Here is a 23,450-nt window from a genome sequence, read left to right on the forward strand (position 1 = left end):
CCTTGCAGGTGAAGACCCACACAAACATCTGAAAGAATTCCATATTGTCTGCTTCACCATGAAACCCCCAGATGTCCAGGAGGATCACATATTTCTGAAGGCCTTTCCTCATTCTTTAGAGGGAGTGACAAAGGATTGGCTTTATTACCTTGCTCCATGGTCCATCACGAGCTGGGATGACCTCAAGAGAGTGTTCTTAGAAAACATTCTCCCTGCTTCCAGGACCACGACCATCAGAAAGGATATTTCAAGCATTAGACAATTTAGTGGAGAGAGCCTACATGAATACTGGGAGAGATTTAAAAAATTATGTGCCAGTTGCCCTCACCACCAGATTTCAGAGCAGTTTCTCCTCCAATATTTTTATGAAGGACTCAGTAACATGGAGAGAAGTATGATAGATGTTGCCAGTGGTGGAGCCCTTGGAGACATGACCCCTGTTGAAGCAAGAAATTTAATTGAGAAGATGGCTTCAAACTCCCAGCAATTTAGTGCTAGAAGTGATGCTATTGTCATTAGAGGAGTGCATGAAGTAGCCACAAATTCATCTTCATCAGTCGAGACTAAGAAGCTTGAAGGTAAACTAGATGCCTTGGTTAACCTGGTAATCCAACTGGCCATGAATCAAAAATCTACACTTGTCGCCAGACTCTGTGGTTTATGCTCCTCTGCCGATCACCACACAGACCTTTGCCCTTCTGTGCAACAATCTGAAGCAATTGAACAGCCTGAAGCTTATGCTGCAGACATCTACAATAGACCTCCTCAACCTCAGTAGCAAAATCAGCAACAACAGAACAATTATGACCTCTCTAGCAACAAGTACAATCCTGGGTGGAGGAATCATCCCAACCTTTGATGGTCGAGTCCTTCACAACAGCAACAATAACAACAGCCTTATTTCCAGAATGTTGCTGGCCCAAGCAGACCATACGTTCCTCCACCAATCCAGCAGCAACAACAACAACAGCAACATCCCCAGAAACAACAAACAGTTGAGGCTCCTCCACAACCTTCCCTTGAAGAACTTGTGAGGCAAATGACTATGCAAAACATGCATTTTCAACAAGAGACCAGAGTCTCCATTCAGAGCTTAACTAATCAAATGGGACAATTGGCTACACAATTAAATTAACAACAGTCCCAGAATTCTGACAGATTACCTTCTCAATCTGTCCATAATCCCAAAAATGTGAGTGCCATTACATTGAGGTCGAGAAAGAAGTGTCAAGGACCTCAACCAGCAACATCTTCCTCATCCACAAATGAGCCTGCCCAACTTCACTTTACTCCAGAAAAAGATGATGACAAAAATTTAAAGAGTAAGTTACCTAACAATTTCTATGCAGGTGAATCTAAATAGAAGCAACATATCCCTCTTCCATTCCCTCCAAGAGCAATTTCCAACAAAAAAATGGAAGAGACAGAGAAGGAGATATTGGAAACATTTAGAAAAGTAGAGGTAAACATACCTTTGCAGGATGCAATAAAGCAAATTCCAAGATATGCTAAATTCATGAAAGAGCTGTGCACTCATAAGTGGAAGCTTAAAGGAAGTGAAAGAATTAGTATGGGCAGAAATGTCTCCACATTGATTGGTAAATATGTTCCCCAAATCCCTGAAAAATGTAAAGATCTAGGTACATTCAGCATACCTTGTATTATAGGGAACAATAAGTTTGACAATGCCATGCTAGATTTAGGAGCTTCTGTTAGTGTTATGCCTCTGTCAATTTTTAATTCTCTATCTCTTGGTTCTTTGTAGTCAACTAATGTGGTAATTCACTTAGCTAGTAGAAGTGTTACCTATCCTGCTGGTTTCATAGAGGATGTCTTAGTTAGAGTTGGTGAACTGATTTTCCCTGTTGATTTTTATATTTTGAATATGAAGGAGGGATTTTCTAAAGGATCAGTTCCTATCATTCTAGGCAGACCTTTTATGAAAACTACTAGAACTAAGATAGATGTATATGCAGGCACACTATCTATGGAGTTTGGTGATATAACTACTCATTTTAATATTCTTGATGCTATGAAACACCCATCTGAAGATCTTTCTGTATTTTGTGCTGAAATAATTGACCATATTGTTGATGAATACATGACTGATCTTCATTCTAATCTGCATGCCTGTCACTCTTCATGCATTGAATCTGAATTTGTACTTGATCATATGTCTGAATTTGATGTTGAGAGTGAATCTAAATTTGATATTGATTACATGTCTAGTGATGTTTTACCTCTTGAGATTGATTTTATAGAGTAAGATAGAACTAACCATGTTTTTGGAAGTACACATACCTCTGACTTTCTATATGAGGTACAGGCTGAGAAACCATCTCTTTCTACCATTATCCAGCCGCCCACACCAGAATTGAAGCCTTTGCCATCAAATTTAAAATATGCTTACTTGGATGATAGCAAAAGTTTTCTAGTGATTATATCTGCCTCCCTTGTTGATGAGCAAGAGGAGAAGTTGTTATCAGTTCTCAAGAAGCATAAGAAGGCTATAGGCTGGACCCTGGCGGACATTCCTGGTATTAGCCCATCCACATGTATGCATTGAATAAATTTAGAAGATGGGGATAAACCAGTAAGACAGCCACAGAGAAGACTCAACCCGGTGATTCTTGATGTAGTGAAGAAGGAGGTAACCAAGCTTTTGCAAGCTGAAATCATTTATCCTATCTCCAACAGCCAATGGGTGAGTCCCGTCCAGGTAGTTCCGAAGAAAACCGGCCTCACCGTGATAAAAAATGAGAAGGATGAGCTGATTCCTACTCGGGTGCAGAACAGTTGGAGAGTATGCATCGACTATAGGAGGCTGAACTAGGTTACCAAAAAGGACCATTTTCCACTGCCATTCATTGATCAGATGCTTGAACGCCTGACATGTAAATCTCACTACTGTTTCCTTGATGGTTTTTCTGGTTATATGCAAATCACTATTGCTCCTGAGGATCAGAAAAACACCACATTCACCTGCCCCTTCGGCACTTTTGCCTATAGGAGGATGCCTTTCGGCCTGTGCAATGCCCCTGGTACCTTCCAGCGGTGCATGATTAGTATTTTTAGTGATTTTTTAGAAAATTGCATAGAGGTGTTTATGGATGATTTCACTGTATATGGATCCTCTTTTGATGTTTGTTTGGATAGTCTGAAAAAAGTTTTGAATAGATGCACTGAAACTAACCTTGTTCTAAATTTTGAAAATGTCATTTTATGGTTTAGCAAGGTATAGTTTTAGGCCACATTATTTATAATAAGGGCATTGAGGTAGATCCTGCAAAAATTTCTATTATTTCCAAATTGCCTTACCCCTCTTGTGTGGGAGAGATTTTAGCAAAGTAGCCCTTCCACTATCCAACTTGTTGCAAAAGGAGGTGGAGTTTGACTTTAATGATAAATGCAAAGAGGCCTTTCATTGCCTCAAAAGAGCACTGACTACCACTCCTATCATTCAGGCACCTGATTGGACAACCCCATTTGAGCTAATGTGCGATGCATCCAATTACACATTGGGGGTTGTCCTTGCCCAAAAGTTCTCCTTACTTCAGCTTACTTCTTTTCCACCATGACTTAGGGAGTTTTTCTTTTCCTATCTCTTCCTTTACTTTTATTACATTTGTCCGATTCTATTTGATGGCTTAATTGCTTTTAATCTGTTAATTGTGCTACATTGAGGACAATGTGTTGTTTAAGTATGGGGGGAGTGTGTTCTTTGGTTTTTGTTTTGTTAGTTGTGTTAAATTATTTTAATTTTGTTAGTTTTGTTGTGTTAAATTTGCATGTTTGTCTTTGAATTATAGGATATGTTCAAGTAATGGGTAATTGTTCTGAAAATAAAAGTCTCTTGACATTTTGTGATTTGAAATCCTTGTTTTTCCTCTACATGTAATGATAGTTTTGAAAGCTCAATTTGAAAGTGATAAGTTTACCTTTGTGAGAATTTGAGCCATCCATCATCATAATCGTTTGGTGTGTTTTGCCCCATTGATTGCTTGCACAATAGCCTTGGCTTGATTCTTGTTGATGCTTCCTAATTCACATGCATATTTGGAAATGATTTAGGCAATTTTGTTCTTATAAGCTTCTAGCCAAATGGACTTACCATGAATTAATTCATTTGATAGCCCCTTTGAGCCTATGTTCCCCTTTCTTTGTTTTGAAGCTCATTACAAGCCTTAAGTGAAAAACCATGATATCACCTTACCCTTAAGGAATATTGGAGCTTTGAAATTGTTTTGGGAATAAGTGTGTGTGTGGTGGGGGGGGCTATGTTTCATTGGAAGATATGATTTTTGGCCATGCTTAATGTTTTATTTTGGCCATGCTTGATGAATATATATATTGCCTAGTTCTTGCTTTAATCTTCAATTTCGTACTGTTCAATCTAAAAAAAACAAGTAAAAAAAAATTCAGTTTCTGCAAATTCTTCAATTTCGTACTGTTCAATAAAAAAAGAAGAAGAAAAGAAGTGAAGTTGAATAAATGAGGTCTTGTTATGAGGACTTGATTTGGGAGCCTTGGTTGATTTTGTTGATATTAGAGGGTTTGGGTTTACTACTTGTCCTTAATTTCCACTTATTCCCCATTGCTCCACTATTCCTTTGGGATTTAGCTACTTATTCCATATTTTTCCCTACCTTGTCCTTGACCCCATTACAACCTTAAAAGACCTTTTGATCCTTATGTGCTTGTGTTTATGGGTTGATTGTCAATTTTAGAATCTTGCCAAGTCTATGTGGTGTTTGTTTTCATGGGTGCTTCGAGAGTAAACAATAGCCTAGACACTTGAGAGATAGAGTGTATATCTTGTGAGGCTTTATCACTTTTCATTATTGAGCAGATTTACTATTTTGCCATGATTGGGTTGCTTGGATGATTTTCATGAATGTCTTGTCTCTTTGGATCTCTTCATGTTAGATGTTACCCATTCCTTTCATTCCTTGATGTTCATTGAGAAATATGTAAATGTTTTGTTTGTCTCTCTTTGATATCCTTGGCTTTTGTTCTTTATTTCATTTTGCCTAGGAGTGCAAAAGGCTAAGTATGGGGGGTTTTGATGTGCCATTATTTTCTCTTATTTCTTAACCCTTTTTGCACCATTTTAAGTAATGATTAGTCTTAATTGTCAAATTAATTAGGCAGTTTTATTATTTGGGCCCTTTCAGCTAATTTGATGTTTTTAATCTAATTTCAGGAATTAATGAAGCATTGGGTTTGAATCCAGAATTGGGCTTGGATTTGAAGAGGATAGACTATTTTATTCTACAAAATTAGATCTTATCTTATCTTATCTTATCTAAATATTATTTAGATTTGATCTCATCTAGATATTATTTCATCTAGATCTTATTTTATCTTATCTTAACTAAATTTGATTTGATTTTATTTATGGGCTTGGATTTAAAACATATTTGTAAGCTTTGGGGCTGGAAAACTATATAACAACACCAAGGTTCTAGTTTAGGCCCCTCTCTCTCTCTCTCTCTCTTCTCTCCTCTCTCTCCTCTTTCGTTTGGAGTTTGAGGCTTCTCTTCTTCTTTTAGACACTTTTTCGTTTTGCAATTCCAGTTGTTACTTTTCATTTTAGCAATAAAATTTCGTTCTCTATTGATTAATGGAAGGCTAAGTCTCCAGCGTTGTTTTCTCTTGAGGATCAAGCACAGTTCTCTTTGAGTTTCTATTATTACTATTAAATTTTGTTCACTTTTTCCTCTTCACTAATTACTCTAAAATTGCTGCTATTAATTCATGCATGCTTAGTGCTTGATTAATTGTCTCTGCGCTTAATTTACATTCATGCTTAATGATCGTTCATGATTAATTGGTGTATGTGTTGCTTAATCACGTAATGAATGCCTTATGTTAAATTTCGCTTAGTAATTTAATTTAGGGTTGGATTAGGTGGTTAAATTGATAAAGGATAAATTCTCGCAACCTAAGATAAGAGACTTGCTTGTGAATCAAGGGGAAGCAACATATTTTAATTCTGATATTTTTCTAATTCAATTTTACTCGCTATTTGATTTACAAAAGCGAACAACCCCCCCCCCCCCCCCCAATTTGTTACTATTTCCTACTATCTGTTATGAATATTTGGTTTATCATTGCTCGTTGTGAAACGACCTAGGATCACTTTCTTTTGATTTGGGTACGGCCTCGATCACAAGGACCATAACAATTCTTGTAACATGGCTTGGCTTGAAAGGAATTTGGTTTTTCTAAGAATTCAAATACCATGCGATAAAGAGAGCAATCAATGTCTTACAAATTTCACACAATCCCTCCTTCTCATATCAACAATCATCCAAAGACCTATCAATTTTTCAATCAAATTGGGCCTATGCCACTATTTTTAAAACTTGAATCATAGCTTTATTTTCTTCACTTCCTTAATCATCTTTTTATTTTTTCTCTCTTTTATTTTATTTTATTTGGAAGGACTAAAGTTTACAAATGTTTAAGAATTAAGGTTGTGAAACAAAATTCAATGAACATGAAAATGACCTATGATTGTACCCAAATTGATCCTCGGGCGTACTTCCCCAAACTTACTTTCAACCCAACATACAATTGCTCTACTATCCTATGGTTCTAAGGTTCACAATAATCAACAACAAAAATACCTTGATCATGTCTAAAGAGACACACAACATTAATCACAAGAGAATAATTCAAAGCCAATTTTGCCATCATTAATCAGAACATTGGTCATGTCTAAAGTGGGACACAACATTATTCAAAGGGTTGCACTCATCATTCACATTAGAGATACACCACTCAAACTATTTTTCAAGCATTATAAATTTGTCATCAAAGTCATGCAGTACTTGAATTTTCTAAAAACACAATGCATACAATACTTGAATTTCAGCTGAGTGCTCTTGATGGAGGTGAAGCATAACAACCATCTTCTGAATCCTAAGTGACTCAAAAGGACTCCATTGATGTGCAGGATCTAGTGGAGCTTCAGCTTCTGAACCTTCTTCCATTTGGTTAATGTTTCTAGCTGCAAGCTCTCTAGCCATTATCCATTCATGATCAATAAACCTCATTTCAAGCTTCTTGAGACGCCTTTCGGTAATCTCACCAGAGGCTATGGTAAATACCAAAGTCTCATTAGATACATCAACATTGAAGTAGTCAATGAATCTTGAGGCAAGCACAACATGAGGAAATTCACAATCCACCAGGCAATGAATTTCAACATAATGTCTTCAATCAGCAGTACCTAGTTCATCTTGATATCTGATTTATTCATTACCTGAGCATGTTTGCATGACCTTGGTGTGAGAATGTAGATAATGAGGTAAACTAACATTCTGTCCTTTGCAGTCAGTACACCAACTCCTAAGCAATTCTTTAAGTTCCTAGCCAGGTCAAGAAGCATTCCCCTATAGGTTTGCATCTTGTTGTACCTATCAAGTGTTTCATTGAACTTGCAGACTCCACCTATGTCCAGACCAATTACTTCCTTCCACAAAGCGACATCAATGACTATATCTACTCCATTAACAGTAGATAAGAGGTTACCTTCAAGCCTTAACTGCACCAGCTTTGACAGTCCTTGTACTTCCAACAGATTGGGGAAGCTGACCCTTGTTGAGAAAACAATTAATACGATGCATTAATCGATTCAAATAGAAAACCTTAAACCATAGCACCATAATAGCATGAATGATAATCAATTAAAACATAGGGTAATTGATTAAAATAGAAAGTTTCAAAACTTATAAACATATAACAACTCATTGTTTAATCTCTTGATAAACAATGTTTTCTCAACTTGACCTCTTACAAAAGATTTTCCAACTAAGAAATTGCTTAATCTTTCATACCAAGACCTAGGTGCTTGTTGCAAACCATACAGAGCCTTTTTTAGCTTGTAAACATGATTAGGATGTTTTGAGTCTACAAAACCTAGAGGTTCGTCTACATATATCTCTTCTTTAATGTATCCATTGAGAAAAGCACTATTCACATCCATTTGGTATAACCTGAAATCCATAATACATTCAAAAGAAAATAGCAGTCTAATTGCTTCCAATCACACAATAAACATTAAATAATTGATTAATCATAAACAACGATCAACAAATGAATTCAATGTTCAAATTACATAGGAAATGTCAAAAATGTTAAACCAAAGTAAACTAAGCTAAACTTAATGTCCCTATACCCTAAGTCTGATCTCTAACTCGGAGATAATACTGTGCCCACTGGATCCACAACGCCTTTAATCTCTCTGGCTCCAATAGTCTAGGATTGTTAAAATACTGCATGATGAAATAAATGATAATAAGTTAATAATGTAATACAAATTATAAAAAATTGAATTTGTTTGAAATAAACGTACCGCTTCCCAGTTATTCCTAAAACTTCCTAAAATGATGGTGGACATCCAGTGCATGACATAGTAGCCGCACTCAGTACTTCCTTTTTGTCTATTACACTAAATACATAATGAAATTTGGACATCATCAAGACCTTTAGGCTGAAATTTGGACATCAGTTGTTCCCTCATGTAAATGACGTACCTTGGCGACAATCCACCTAGCAGGAGTCTTTGATTTAGGCTGTGGAGCATCATCAAGACCTTTTAAAGCACTGTTCCAGATAAGTAACAATTAAAAACTGGTGTTGTTGAGGTATTTCAATGCAAATGTATTGAAAAGAACACTAACCTATTAATAATCCCCTTAAGGTAGTTGTCTGGCCTGTTATGCAATGAACAAAACCAGACAACTAGGTGTTCCTTGGGCAGGATGACCACCATCTGCCAGTGTTCGCTGTAGTGGAGACGAATATGGGTTAGTATATCAGTAAACATTAATTAAATTAAGTTATTTAGGTAGGCTCTAAGATAGACATCGCGTTTTGAACTCTGCATCCAAGTCTTTATGTAACTTTCAGACTCAAATTGTGATTGCCCAGACCTCTGAATGGACTGTGGCTCGAGGAATCCATAGATATCAGAATTCCTCGCTCGCATACTTGTACCAGTGAGATGCCTGTTTATGTTAAGTCAAAGTTAAATATTTATGAATTAAAAGCAATAACTTAGGTAATTAAAAGTAATCTAAAATGACTTACAGAATCCACAACTGTAACACTGATATACTGAGACATTGACCACCGTGTGTGTGTGTGTGTGTCATGAGTTCTCTTGCTTAAAATGCATGATACATAGCTGCTTCATTCAAGCCCTAGCTATTTGCCAAGAGAATGCAACAATCAGTTTCTATTTACAAGTGCCTTGAAGCTTTGTTAAAAGAGGAACCTCTTGGGCCAGAAGACCATCAAATTCTCATTTTTTTTAACTTCAAATCTTCTCAAATTAAATCAGTAAAATTGTTTTAAATCATCTTCTACTCAAAACTCATTATTCAAATCATCAAATTTCATATAAAATAGAAAATTCTCAAAATTTTCAGTTCCAACCATATTCTTATATCCTATAGAATCCTTCAAATTATATCAATTTTTGTATTCATTGTGTTTTAAACCCACGACTGCAACTGGATTTTTGAAGTGCATGGTTGCTTCTGTTTCAGGGTGAGGAGGGATTAGTACATTTTCAGTGGCTTGATCGCACACAAAATGTTGTTGAGAAGACGTGTTCGGTGCCTGAAAACTACAGGGTTTGTCCAAAAGCCACTGAAAATCTCTGCAGATCTTTCGTATTTATATCCGAAGGTTGAAAATGCTGGTTGTGGTGCCAACTAGTACTTGATTTGTCTGCTATCAAGCCTGTTGTTTCTGGCTTCACCTCATCACTACTGTAGAGAGAGTCTGTAGTTTGACGCTGCACTAACATGGTTCCCAGAAAGAAAGGGGTGTTGTTGAGATATTCAGACCATTTAATGTCTTCTTATTCCGATGATTGCAAAGGTACAACAACATGAGCATCTTTATCTGCCTTGGTGGAAAAGTCTACTTGCAGCCCCCATGTTATTGTGCTGCTATGATCAAGAAAGTTAGTGCTGCCGCTTTGTAATTGGATGTTGCAGCTACTGATCCCATTGCTTATGCTTGCATTGTTGTTATTTCTGAAGGTACTTGTTTCCCAGTTCTGAACCCCATCAGAGGATATGGAAGAAGGGTTGTTGTTGTAGGGCTGATATAAAGATGTGGAACGTGATCCTGAATGGTTGGTGTGTTTTGGGGAACTTGCATGAGACAAAGAGGGTGTGGAGAGACATAGTGGCTTCTCCATGCAAGCCTCATATATTTACCTATGCCACCTTCATTAAGGCATTGACCAAGAAAGGGAAACTTGGGACGGCTCTGAAGTTGTTCCGTGGCATGTGGGGCAAGGGTGGTAAACCAGATGTTGTGATATGCAACTGCATCATTGATGCTCTTTGTTTCAAGAAGAGGATTCCTGATGTGGCGTCCCTAAATTAATGACTGGTTTAATAGTAATGGTTTAAATAACAAAAACCATGGTAGATTTTTTTTTCTTCTTTTTCTTTTTCATTTCTTTCTCTTTTCACAATAATTAGGTTCAGAAGGAAAATCCTCACTATAGAGTCCTGAATGGCCAGTTCACAACCCTATTTGGAGTCATTTCTTTCTTACCACTCGTAATCTCTAAACTATTTTGCTGTTTCAAAAGGAAGAGTATACCAGCCATTACTTTAGGTCGTCACGTGATAATAATAAAATAAAATACGGTCCGTCAACACCGGGTCCCCAACAATCCTCCCAAGCTTCCACAACATCCAAGTAATTCAACATCCAAATCATCACAAACTAACAAACAAGCAAAATAGGGCAAAGACAGAAAACTCTGCCCAAAACTCAAACCAAAATCACAGCCTTTTCTCACTTAAAGACCCCAGTAACATTTCCTTCGTTCCAAATTCATTAACCGTTGGATCGACTTGAAAATGTTACTGGAAGTCTCTAGTACATAAGTCTACATTTTGACCGTTGGGATCTACTAGCAAACATCCAGAACTCATTCTGTACTACTCTTTCCACAGCCAACCACACAAGCATTTTTCTGCACAAAGCCAAAATTCTGCCGCACCTATTTGACAGCAAAATTCTGCATAAGTGCAGATTTTCGAAAACCACTCATGCCTTCATCCAATTTTGCCCAAATTGAATCCTAGAAGTCCAAAATCATGTATCAATCATGTCTAAACCAAGGACAAGCTTCAAACCACAGCAACACAAAATCTAGGTATCCAAAACCCCTCAATTTAATGGATTTTCAAGGTTTGAGAAGTGAAATTGAGAATAGGGTAAATTTGAAGCAAACTCTCACCTCACACAAGTCTATAACATCAATTTAAACTTGTTCAAACTGGATTTACACCTAAAATTCCCCCGAATAAAAATTTGACTCCTCAACACCAAAATTTACCCTAGAAATGGCTCTTTGTTCACTTTGGTCATTTGTTTTTCTCTCTAGCACAGCCCAAACTTTCTCATAAGTCCTAAATGGCATTTCAAGCTAGAATTAACTCACTCTAACCTCCAAATACCACTAAATCCAGATTTGGCCTTCCAACTCTCAAAGTCTCACTCTTTTTTCCACTCACAACACCATACTCTCACCTTCTAACCCTAGGTTAACTCTACCCTTCATCTCTAACAGTTTTCCATAAGCAATTTCAGCACATAACCATCACAAGCATCATCATAAAAACCCTAAAACACAATGGGTAAGCTTAACTCATCCAAACATGGCAAGTTCAACATGCTTTCAACAAATTTCTTCACAAATAACCATCATGAAGCAGAAACCTAGCAAGACTACCCATCATATCTCCCAAAACCCAATACCCACGAAAATCAAGTGAGAAAGAAGTCCACCCAAACCTGAAATTTCGAGGTCCCACACGTAGAGATGTGCTTCACGACTCCGAAAATGCCCTCCTTTCGCGATTTGGAGCAGAAATGATGACCAAAGGTTGGAGCTTTGTTGGAGCTTCAATGGTGGAGGAAGAAGAAGAGAATGGCAACGTGAGAGAGAGAAAAGAGCTTTCTGAAATTTTCTTTTGGCTGAGTGAGGAGAGAGAACATCTTTTGGTTAAAAAAAAAAGGCTTTTCTCTTTTCTTATTATTTTATTTAAGCTATGCCACATGTCTCCATTTGAGTGGAGCAAAAAGGGCCCACTTTCTCTTTTGATTGTGACCCATACTCAGCCACAAAAAGTGAGAAAATTCTGACCTTTGAAACGCTAAAATCCTACCTCGGTTTGTGTGCCATTTCTCTGATTCCAGTTCCTCGCATTTCTCTGCGTTCGTCGGGGTCAGTTTTCAAAAGTAAGCAATATATATATCAAAACGCTCAGAATAAAACCCCGAGCGTGGTTCAGAGGTTGGTTTTGCTAAATTTTAAGTCGCCTGCAAAACGATGATTTTTAAACTAATTAATTAAGAATTAACCCATAACCTCCCAGTTTTGGACTTCTCTTCCTTAATTAGCCTAACCCACGTATCTTGCCCCCCACTATTCCTACTTCTACCACTATTCCTACTTCTACCAAGAACATATATGCATATACACTGAATAATACTTATATATATATATATATATATATATATATATATATATATATATATATATATAATCATTCAAAATACATCGTTTTCAAAAATTTCGGGTAGAAATTTCCAGGATGTTACAATACTCCCACCCTTTTAGGAATTTCGTCCCCGAAATTAACTACTCTATGAACAAACTTGGGTACAATTCTCTCATCCTATCCTCCAACTCCCATGTAGAATCACCCTCATCGGTTCCCCACTGCACCTTCACCAACGCGATCTCCTTTCCTCTCAACGACTTCATTCTTCGGTCAGTGACCTTCTGAGGTTGTGCTTTATAGGTGAGGTTATCCTTCACCTGTACCTCGTCCACTGCAAGTATTTGTGATGGATCTGGGTTGTACCGTCTCAGTTGAGAGACATGAAACACAGGATGCAAATTCGATAAACTCGGAGGTAAGGCGATATGATAAGCTACAGGCCCAACCTTCTTCAAAATCTGGTACGGACCTAGATACTTGGGCGTCAACTTCCTAGATTTGAGAGCTCTTCCAACCCCAGTGACAGGAGAAACCTTCAAAAACACATGTTCTCCTTCCTGAAAATCTAGTGGCTTCCTCCTTCTATCATAATAGCTCTTCTGCCTATCTTGAGATGCTTTTATCTTCTCTCGAATCAATCTCACTTGTTCGTTAATCTGTTGTAGCATTTTAGGTCCAAGAAGTACTGCTTCTCCATCATCGTACGAACAAATAGGAGTTTTGCACTTTCGTCCATATAAAGCTTCAAAAGGAGCCATACCAATACTGGCTTGGTAGCTATTGTTGTAAGTAAACTCAATCAATGGCAAACAATCCATCCAGCTACCTTGTTGCTCTATAATACACGCCCGAAGTAGATCTTCCAAAGTCTGAATAGTTCGTTCAGTCTGACCATCTGTTTGAGGATGATAAGCTGAACTAAGCTTCAGCTTTGTCCCCAAGGCTTCATGTAGACTTGTCCAAAATCGCGAAGTGAACCTCGGATCCCTGTCTGATACAATACTAGAAGGAATTCCATGCAACCTTACTACTTCCTTGATGTACAACTCCACTAGCTTCTCCATTCTATACTTCATATTCACTGGAATAAAATGAGCAGATTTGGTGAGTCGATCTACTATGACCCACACAGCATCATGTCCACGACTAGTCTTGGGTAAACTAGATACCAAATCCATAGATATGCTCTCCCATTTCCATTCCGGAATTTCCAAGGGCTTCAATTCTCCTGATGGTCGCTGGTGCTCAGCCTTAGCCTTTTGACATGTCAAACATCTTGCTACATATTCAACTACATCTTTCTTCATGCCATGCCACCAAAAACTTCTCTTCAAATCTTGGTACATCTTAGTCATTCCTGGATGGAAACTAAGACGACTTTTATGCGCTTCTTCCAAGATCTTAACTTTCAAATCATCTAAAGATGGCACACATATCCTCCCCTTGAATCTAATTAACCCGGTTGTGTCCTTCTCAAACTCCACATCCTTATCTCCCAATGCATCTAACACCTTGCCTTGCAAAAACGGGTCATCCTCTTGAGCCTCGCGTATGTGATCTATGAATTCATTGGTAATCTGCAACACTCCCACAAATAAGCTCTTGGGTCGCACCTCGATTGCTAGATTCAAATCTCGGAATTCATCTATCAATCTCTGCTCCAAACTCATCATAGTCGCAACATGTAAGGGCTTCCGGCTTAGCGCGTCGGCTACTACATTAGCCTTTCCTGGGTGGTAGGAAAGACCAAAATCATAATCCTTGAGGAACTCCATCCATCTTCGTTGCCTCATATTGAGCTCCTTCTGATCGAACAAGTATTTGAGACTCTTGTGATCACTGAAAACTTCAAAACGAGTACCGTATAAATAATGCCTCCAAATCTTTAAAGCAAAGACCACCACTGCTAGTTCCAAGTCATGGGTCGGGTAGTTAACTTCATGAGGACGTAATTGACGTGAAGCATAAGCCACTACTCTTCCCTCTTGCATCAACACACACCCCAGGCCTTGCCCGCTTGCATCGCAATACACTTCAAATGGTCTCTTAGGGTCGGGTAAAATTAACACCGGAGCTGTCGTCAACCGCCTCTTCAACTCTTGGAAACTTTGATCACACTTCTCATTCCAGACAAACTTCTCGTTCTTATGAGTCAACTTAGTTAGGGGCAATGCCAATTTAGAAAATCCCTCAATGAATTTTCTATAATAGCCAGGCAACCCCAAGAAGCTTCGAACCTCCGTTGGAGTTGTCGGTTGTTGCCACTCCATAACCGACTCCACCTTGTTCGGATCCACCGCAACCCCGTCCTTAGAAATCATGTGCCCCAAGAACTGCACTTTCTCCAACCAAAAGTCACATTTCGACAGTTTGGCGAACAACTTCCTATCCCTCAGGATATGCAACACAATCCTCAAGTGCTTCTCATGCTCCTCCTTATTCCTTGAATACACTAGGATATCATCAATGAACACAACCAAGAACTGATCCAAGTAATCATGGAATATACGGTTCATATAGTCCATGAAAATAGCCGGAGCATTAGTCACTCCAAATGGCATGACTAAATACTCGTAGTGCCCATACCGGGTCCGAAACGCAGACTTTGGGATATCTTCCTTCTTAACTCGGATTTGATGATACCCCGATCGCAAATCTATCTTCGAAAATACCGTCGCTCCCCTCAATTGGTCAATCAAATCATCTATCCTTGGTAGAGGATATTTGTTCTTGATAGTGACCTTGTTTAGCTGCCGGTAGTCTACACACATCCTCATACTTCCATCCTTCTTTTTAACCAACAAGACCGGCGCTCCCCACGGTGATGCGCTTGGGCGAACAAATTGTTTGCTCAAAAGATCCTGCACTTGTGCCTTCACCTATGCTAGTTCTACCGGAGACATTCTATAAGGCGCGATCGACACTGGATTCGCCCCAGGCACCAAGTCAATAATGAATTCCACTTCCCTCTCTGGTGGTAATTCACAAATGTCGTCAGGGAAAACCTCTGGAAATTCTGACACCACCGGTATACTACTAACTTCAGCGTCCTCTTCCAAATTCATAGAGAACAACACCATGTAAGTTCGAACATCCTCCGTTCCTTCGTTGGTCGCATCCCCTTTCAAAGATTCACTTGGAACTACATCTCCACCAAACACTAGCATCTTCTCCTTGCAGTCTAGAAAGATATGGTTAGTAGATAACCAATTCATCCCCAAGATCACATCTAGGTGAGCTAAAGGTAGGCAAATCAAGTCCGCCATAAAAGATTGACCCTCAACAATTATAGGACACTTCAAACACACCTGAGAGGTGGTTACAGGCTCGCTCGTCGGAGTAGACACCACCATATCATATGGTAACTCCGTCGCACATAACCCCAACCTCTCCACACATGCATGAGATATGAAAGAATGTGTGGCACCCGAATCATAAAGTACATCTAGTAGTTTATCAGCAATCAAACACTTACCCCGTATCAAATCGTCGGAGGCAGCTGCTTCTGAACCACTCATAGCAAATACCCGAGAGGGTACTTTTGGTCTTCCACCACTAGTGTTGTTGTTGCTAACATTACCACTCCTTGTGGAATTAGTGGGTCCACGATTGACGGTGTTGGAATTGGCAGTCACCGTCGGTCTCCCAGTCACCCTACATTCTCGAGCATAATGGCCCACCTTGCCACACACATAACAACGGTTCTCCTGTGTCTGCTGGAGTTGTGGGCAATTCCTCTTAAGATGCGATCCCCCACACTGAAAGCACTGTACCCCAGTCCCCCTTGACTGGCTCATGTTGGAGGTAGCCATAGGTTGCTTCCCCTTGTTGCTAGCATACGGCTTCATCCTCTTGTTACCATTTCCTCTAAAAGGATAGTTTCTCTGCAGTCCTCCAACGCCTCTAGCTTGCCTCTCCTTCATCTTATCCTCAAAAATCCTGCACTTTGTTACCAGCTGGTTAAAATCCGTGATCTGCATATAACTAACTGCCTGTTGGATCTCCAATCGAAGCCCATTCTCGAACTGAGCACATAAATCTTCCTCATTCCGAGCATCTTGGTATTGAGGCCAATACTGCAGAAGCTCATTAAACTTAGCCGTGTACTCCCCAACAAACATGTTTTCTTGCTTCAAATCCAGAAATTCCCTCGCCTTCCGCTTCCTGAGATCTCGTGGAAAGTAATTCTCCAGGAATTTATCCTTGAAGGCATTCCAAGGAATCAAGCCTCCAGGTGCAACAAACGAAGGATTCACGAACTTCCACCAATTCTCGGCCTCCCCTTGGAGCATAAATGTCGCATAAAGGACCTTATGCTCCTCAAGGCAACCCATCGCCTCGAAAATCTTCTCCGTCTCAGCTAACCACAACCTAGCACCTTCCGGATCATAGTCTCCACTAAACTTTGGCGGGTGGTTCTTACGGAAAGCCATGAGTCCCCGATACTCCGCCGGCTCCACATCACGTTCCTGCACTAGAGTTTCCAGCACATCGGTGATGCGGTCGAGGACATCACAGTTCTGATCCCTACCACGTCCTGCCATACCTAACCTGTAGGGAAGCTATTAGTACCCAAGAAATCCTAATGAGAGAGTGTACCACACAGGCTATGACAGTTATAACAACATCCTTCTCTTTATACATACTTATACACACAACAATCCTATGAATCAATCACACATTCATGCTCAAGACAAAAAGGCAGAAATACACACCATGTGTGACTTAACGTCACTCCCCGAAACCTACTTCCAAGTTTCAGAGATACACAGCATTCACACAGCAAGACCATAACAGGTTCACTAGGATCCAACTTTTGCTCTGATACCACCAATTGTGGCGTCCCTAAATTAATGTCTGGTTTAATAGTAATGGTTTAAATAACAAAAACCATGGTAGATTTTTTTTTCTTCTTTTTCTTTTTCATTTCTTTCTCTTTTCACAATAACTAGGTTCAGAAGGAAAATCCTCACTATAGAGTCCTGAATGGCCAGTTCACAACTTTATTCGGAGTCATTTCTTTCTTACCACTCGTAATCTCTAAACTATTTTGTTGTTTCAAAAGGAAGAGTATACCAGCCATTACTTTAGGTCGTCACGTGAAAATAATAAAATAAAATACGGTCGGTAAACTCTTTTGCAAATAAAGTTTGCTAATACTTTCTTTTCAAATAACAAGATTAAACATAAGTACATTCATCATTTAAAAGTTGTCCAAAATATGGGAGTTTTACAAAATACATAGTGTCATCCAGAGCAAAGGTGTCCACTGTGGTGGCTTTAGCCACACGTATACAATCATCAAATTCCTATACAATAGGTCTACCCATACAAAAACAAAAGAGTAAACCTATCAGTCAGTCCTAGATACACCCACCCTCAAAAGTATACAAAACTAATCCAATGAGTTGTCTACTATGATGAAGAGCCTCCACTGATCGCCATCTCTCCAGGACCACTATCCTCCGTAGAGTCTGCCTCAGATGCCGACATGACGTCCTCGGGAGAATCCACCTCAGGGAGTGGGTCCTCATCACCCTCTAGAAAGTCAAGAGCATCCACATCAGGCTCAGGAGGTAGCTCCTCGGGATCCTCCTCAGGGTCTTCCTCGGATGACGTCACCTCGATCACTTGGACTGGCTCCACTAGACGGTATGGTGTAGGCGTGGGTAGTATCCACTCCACAGTACGCTGAAGCGTGCGCACAGGTTCATCTGGATGCACCAATGAAGTAGCCGTAAATCGAATCGTGCCCCGAAATCGGCACCTCGTGTTGCCTTCGAGTGTCTCCCAAGCTACCTCTAGGCACTCAATCTCCACTCGATCATGGATTAGCTGCGCCGCCATCACGATCTACAAGAAAGAAAAGAAAGGGGTAGACTCTTTCACAAGAATCTAACTAGGCCGCAACACAATGCGTCTCATAACACTACATGCAAGTAAAAGGGGTGTCTCTAGGCTTTTCATCTCTGGTAATCGATTACACAGCCTTGGTAATCGATTACCAGAGGCCAAACTCGAATTACACAGCTTCAGGACATGAAAACCTGAAAAAGGCACTGTGTAATCGATTACACATACCTGGTAATCGATTACCAGTGACCTATTCCTCTGTGTAATCGATTACACAGACTGGTAATCGATTACCAGAGGCCTCCACAATCTTCCAGTTCCCTTTTTAAGCCTGGTAATCGATTACACCCCTTGGTAATCGATTACCAGAGACCATCTTAGCCTCCTATCTTCATTTTTAAGCCTTGTTATCGATTACCCACCCTTGGTAATCGATTACCAGAGGCCATATCCCATATATCAATCAAAATTCATAGCTGGCCAGCCACCACACAAGCCTCCTTGCTTTGTGGTCTTTGTTCCTTTTATCTGTTGACTGCTAGGAGCTCGCCTGTTTAGGTACATCACAGGTTCTCACTGACTGACTATGCCCGGGTTGGGTCGGGATTGGTCAAGCTTGGTTTTGGGCAATAGCACCGCACCTGACGTCCCCAAGGTCTCCTGACCCCCGCGACATATCTCCAGGTACCACTCTGTGGTCAACGAATAAAAGCAGGAAGTTTCACCCTTCTACACTTCCTCATCTCAAGCTTGTAGGATTATGGGGTACCCATGACATGTGGTACTAGGTGTCAGTCGGGCGATGGTGCACAACAAGTTTTCCACATCCACAAATCGTGCATAAACCCACCATCGCCTGTTGCCCACCTCCAACTGAGCTCACGTACTCCCACGTAGCCCATATCCTCGTTTCTCTCAACACCGGGTCCCCATCAATCCACCCAAGATTCCACAACATCCAAGTAATTCAACATCCAAATCATCACAAACTAACAAACCAAGAAAAATAGGGCAAAGACATAAAACTCTGCCCAAAACTCAAACCAAAATCACAACTTTTTCTGACTTAAAGACCCCAGTAACATTTCCTTCGTTCCAATTCGTTAACCGTTGGATCGACTCAAAAGTTTTACTGGAAGTCTCTAGTACATAAGTCTACATTTTGACCGTTGGGATCTACTAGCAAACATCCAGAACTCATTCTGTACTACTCTTTCCACAGCCAACCACACAAGCATTTTTCTGCACAAAGCCAAAATTCTGCCGCACCTATTTGACAGCAAAATTCTGCATAAGTGCAGATTTTCGAAAACCACTCATGCCTTCATCCAATTTTGCCCAAATTGAATCCTAGATGTCCTAAATCATGTATCAATCATGTCTAATCCAAGGACAAGCTTCAAACCACAGCAACACAAAATCTAGGTATCCAAAACCCCTCAATTTAATGGATTTTCAAGGTTTGAGAAGTGAAATTGAGAATAGGGTAAATTTGAAGCAAACTCTCACCTCACACAAGTCTATAACATCAATTTAAACTTGTTCAAACTGGATTTACACCTAAAATTCCCCCGAATCAAAATTTGACTCCTCAACACCCAAATTTACCCTAGAAATGACTCTTTGTTCACTTTGGTCATTTGTTTTTCTCTCTAGCACAGCCCAAACTTTCTCATAAGTCCTAAATGGCATTTCAAGCTAGAATTAACTCACTCTAACCTCCAAATACCACTAAATCCAGATTTGGCCTTCCAGCACTCAAAGTCTCACTCTTTTTTCCACTCACAACACCATACTCTCACCTTCTAACCCTAGGTTAACTCTACCCTTCATCTCTAATAGTTTTCCATAAGCAATTTCAGCACATAACCATCACAAGCATCATCATAAAAACCGTAAAACAAAATGGGTAAGCTTAACCCATCCAAACATGGCAAGTTCAACATGCTTTCAACAAATTTCTTCACAAATAACCATCATGAAGCAGAAACCTAGCAAGACTACCCATCATAACTCCCAAAACCCAATACCCACGAAAATCAAGTGAGAAAGAAGTGCACCCAAACCTGAAATTTCGAGGTCCCACACGTAGAGATGCGCTTCACGACTCCGAAAATGCCCTCCTTTCGCGATTTGGAGCAGAAATGATGACCAAAGGTTGGAGCTTTGTTGGAGCTTCAATGGTGGAGGAAGAAGAAGAGAATGGCAACGTGAGAGAGAGAAAAGAGCTTTCTGAAATTTTCTTTTGGCTGAGTGAGGATAGAGAACAACTTTTGGTTAAAAAAAAAGGCTTTTCTCTTTTCTTATTATTTTATTTAAGCTATGCCACATGTCTCCATTTGAGTGGAGCAAAAAGGGCCCACTTTCTCTTTTGATTGTGACCCATACTCAGCCACAAAAAGTGAGAAAAATCTGACCTTTGAAACGCTAAAATCATGCCTCGGTTTGCGTGCCATTTCTCTGATTTCAGTTCCTCGTGTTTCTCTGCGTCCGTCGGGGCCAGTTTTCGAAAGTAAGCAATATATATATCAAAACGCTCAGAATAAAACCCCGAGCGTGGTTCAGAGGTTGGTTTTGCTAAATTTTAAGTCACACGCAAAACGATGATTTTTAAACTAATTAATTAAGAATTAACCCATAACCTCCCAGTTATGGACTTCTCTTCCTTAATTAGCCTAACCCGCGTATCTTGCCCCCCACTATTCCTACTTCTACCAAGAACATATATGCATATACACTGAATAATACTTATATATATATATATATATATATATATATATATATATATATATATATATATATATATATATATATAATCATTCAAAATACATCGTTTTCAAAAATTCCGGGTAGAAATTTCCAAGATGTTACACCTGAGGCCTTGGAGATTTTTTGTGACATGAGTGAGCGTGGTTGTGAACCGAATGTTGCTACTTACAAATCGCTTATTAAGTACATATGCAAGATACAGCAGATGGAGAAGGTTTACGAGCTGGTGGATGAGATGGAGAAGAAGAAGGGGAGTTGCTTGCCTAAAGTTGTTACTTATTGTTACTTGCTCAAGAGCTTGAAGGAGCCGGGGGAGATTTGCAGGGTTTTGGAAAGGATGGAGAGAAATGGATGTGGCATGAATGATGATGTTTATAACATGGTGTTGAGGTTGTACATGAAATGGGATGATGGGGATGGAGTGAGAAAAACATGGAAAGAAATGGAGAGGAATGGATGGGGACCAGATAGGAGATCATATACCATCATGATTCTTGAAAACTTTGAGAAAGGGAGAGTAAAGGATGCCGTGTGTTATTTAGAGGAGATGATATCTAAGGGAATGGTGCTAGAGCCAAGGACGAAGAAGCTAGTAAGTTCCATGAACATTCGGTTGAAGGGGAGGACAGAAAAATAGGAAGATGTTAAAGGGGGGACAACTAGTCTTTGAGCCTTGAGGTCTTGGAATTTGGTCTAATTGAAATGTTTGGACAATGTCTCCTTAGGCTTTGTAGTTTGGTTTGGTTGTAATCAATTTAGAAGTATGTTCACCTTGGTTGTAAAGCCTAAACCAAAACCATTATATCAAGTTTTGTAGAATGGTGAGAGGCAGGTTTAGAATCTCTAGTGGAATGCAAATTGGCAGTAGTGTTTCACTCATGTAAATTGGCATTAGCGGGTACCAGTTCTTCAGAGATTTCAGAGACTTGTTGAGCTTTTAGAAGGAAATATGGTTATGGAAATGAGTAAAAACACTCGCTCCAGTAATGGTAATTAGTAAACTGCAAGTTAATGTCCTTTTTATGGGTATAGCTAGAACCTCAAGCATAGTTAGCTACATAGCGTTACTGATATGCATATGTATATATAAACAAAGTAAATACAACAGAGTAACTTTCAGATTTCACTAGTAATTGCTATATTGCTTCTCTATCATAGGTGAAATCCTTGAAGTGATTGATCGAGCTCTTTGTTATAAATAAAATGTTTTTAGTTGTGCAATTAATATCAAAACTATCCAAGGGAATACATACAATGTGACATAGATCACTTTGACATCTAAGGCTTCATTCAAGCTATCAGTTCAGCCAATTTAGCTACATGCTCTACTCAATCAAAATGGCTCTAGGATTGAAGACATATCTACTGTAATAATATGTCAAAAGTTGCACAGATTTTCCTTTTTCTTCTCTACTAGTCCAGGATGTTAGGACAAAAAAAATGAAAATTTCCAGCAAAAAAGACCATGTTAAGAGCTGGTTCTCATATGAACATCTTGAAAACAACATAAAGAAAAAATACATGTAATTTCCCTGTGATTGAGGTCGTACCCGAATCAAATAAACATTAAAAATGCAGTATCTAGGAAGTGATCCTAGGTCGTCTCCCAATGAGCAATGGTCAACCAAATGTTCATAACAGATAGTAATAAAACAGTAACGAATAGGGGGAGGCTTGTTTGCTTTTGTAAATTAAACAACGAATAGATGTGAATTAGAAAATATCATAATTAAAACACATTGCTTCCCCTTGATTCACCAACAAGTCCCTTATCCTAGGTTACGAGAGTTTATCCTTTATCAGTTCAACCACTTATCCAACCCTAAATTAAATTACTAAGCGACATTTAACATAAAGCATTCATTATGTGATTAAGCAACACATACACCAATTAATCATAAACGATCATTAAGCATGAACGTAAATTAAGTTCAGAGACAATTAATCAAGCACTAAGCATGCATGAATTAATAGCAACAGATACAGAGTAATTGGTGAAGAGGAAAAACTAATCATAATTTAATAGTGTCATACCCTAATTTCGTCCGGGGACCTTTGCTTGATGACGTGCGACCATTCTTTGGTCCTCGTGAGGTGCTTGGCACCCATCATTAGGCAATTTGTGAAATTCCAAGACATGCCGAAAAACCAAAAAAAATATTGATGCACAATCCGTAAGTTTCCGTGACACACCGGAAATCAAATGGAAGCATCGTTGCATAATTAAGTGAGGTTCCGTAACATTCCGTAAGTCAAAAAGGGGATGATTATGTAATC

General features: G+C 39.2%; 1 protein-coding gene and 1 non-coding gene across 2 annotated transcripts; one reads left to right on the plus strand and one right to left on the minus strand.

The window, feature by feature from the left end:
• Positions 1-229: 229 nt before the first annotated feature.
• On the minus strand, positions 230-336 carry LOC113002044 (small nucleolar RNA R71). The gene has a single exon (XR_003267572.1). It is a non-coding gene; the product is annotated as a small nucleolar RNA R71 (small nucleolar RNA).
• A 9,571-nt stretch (positions 337-9,907) lies between these two features.
• LOC113001871 (putative pentatricopeptide repeat-containing protein At3g15200) lies at positions 9,908-21,810 on the plus strand. Its single transcript, XM_026128742.2, has 3 exons — positions 9,908-9,999; positions 10,062-10,395; positions 21,283-21,810. Exons 1-3 carry the CDS (start codon positions 9,908-9,910, stop codon positions 21,808-21,810), a joined length of 954 nt encoding a protein of 317 aa, XP_025984527.1.
• Positions 21,811-23,450: the final 1,640 nt, after the last annotated feature.

The sequence above is a fragment of the Glycine max genome, chromosome 6 (genome assembly GCF_000004515.6).
Source record: "Glycine max cultivar Williams 82 chromosome 6, Glycine_max_v4.0, whole genome shotgun sequence".
NCBI classification, from domain to species: domain Eukaryota; kingdom Viridiplantae; phylum Streptophyta; class Magnoliopsida; order Fabales; family Fabaceae; genus Glycine; species Glycine max.

Coding starts and splice junctions, on each gene's coding strand:
- LOC113001871 (XM_026128742.2), top strand. CDS start 9,908: ATGAGCATCTTTATCTGCCTTGGTGGAAAAGTCTACTTGCAGCCCCCA. Junction 10,000..10,061: donor AAAGTTAGTGCTGCCGCTTT/GTAATTGGATGT, acceptor TTATTTCTGAAG/GTACTTGTTTCCCAGTTCTG. Junction 10,396..21,282: donor TCAAGAAGAGGATTCCTGAT/GTGGCGTCCCTA, acceptor GTTACACCTGAG/GCCTTGGAGATTTTTTGTGA.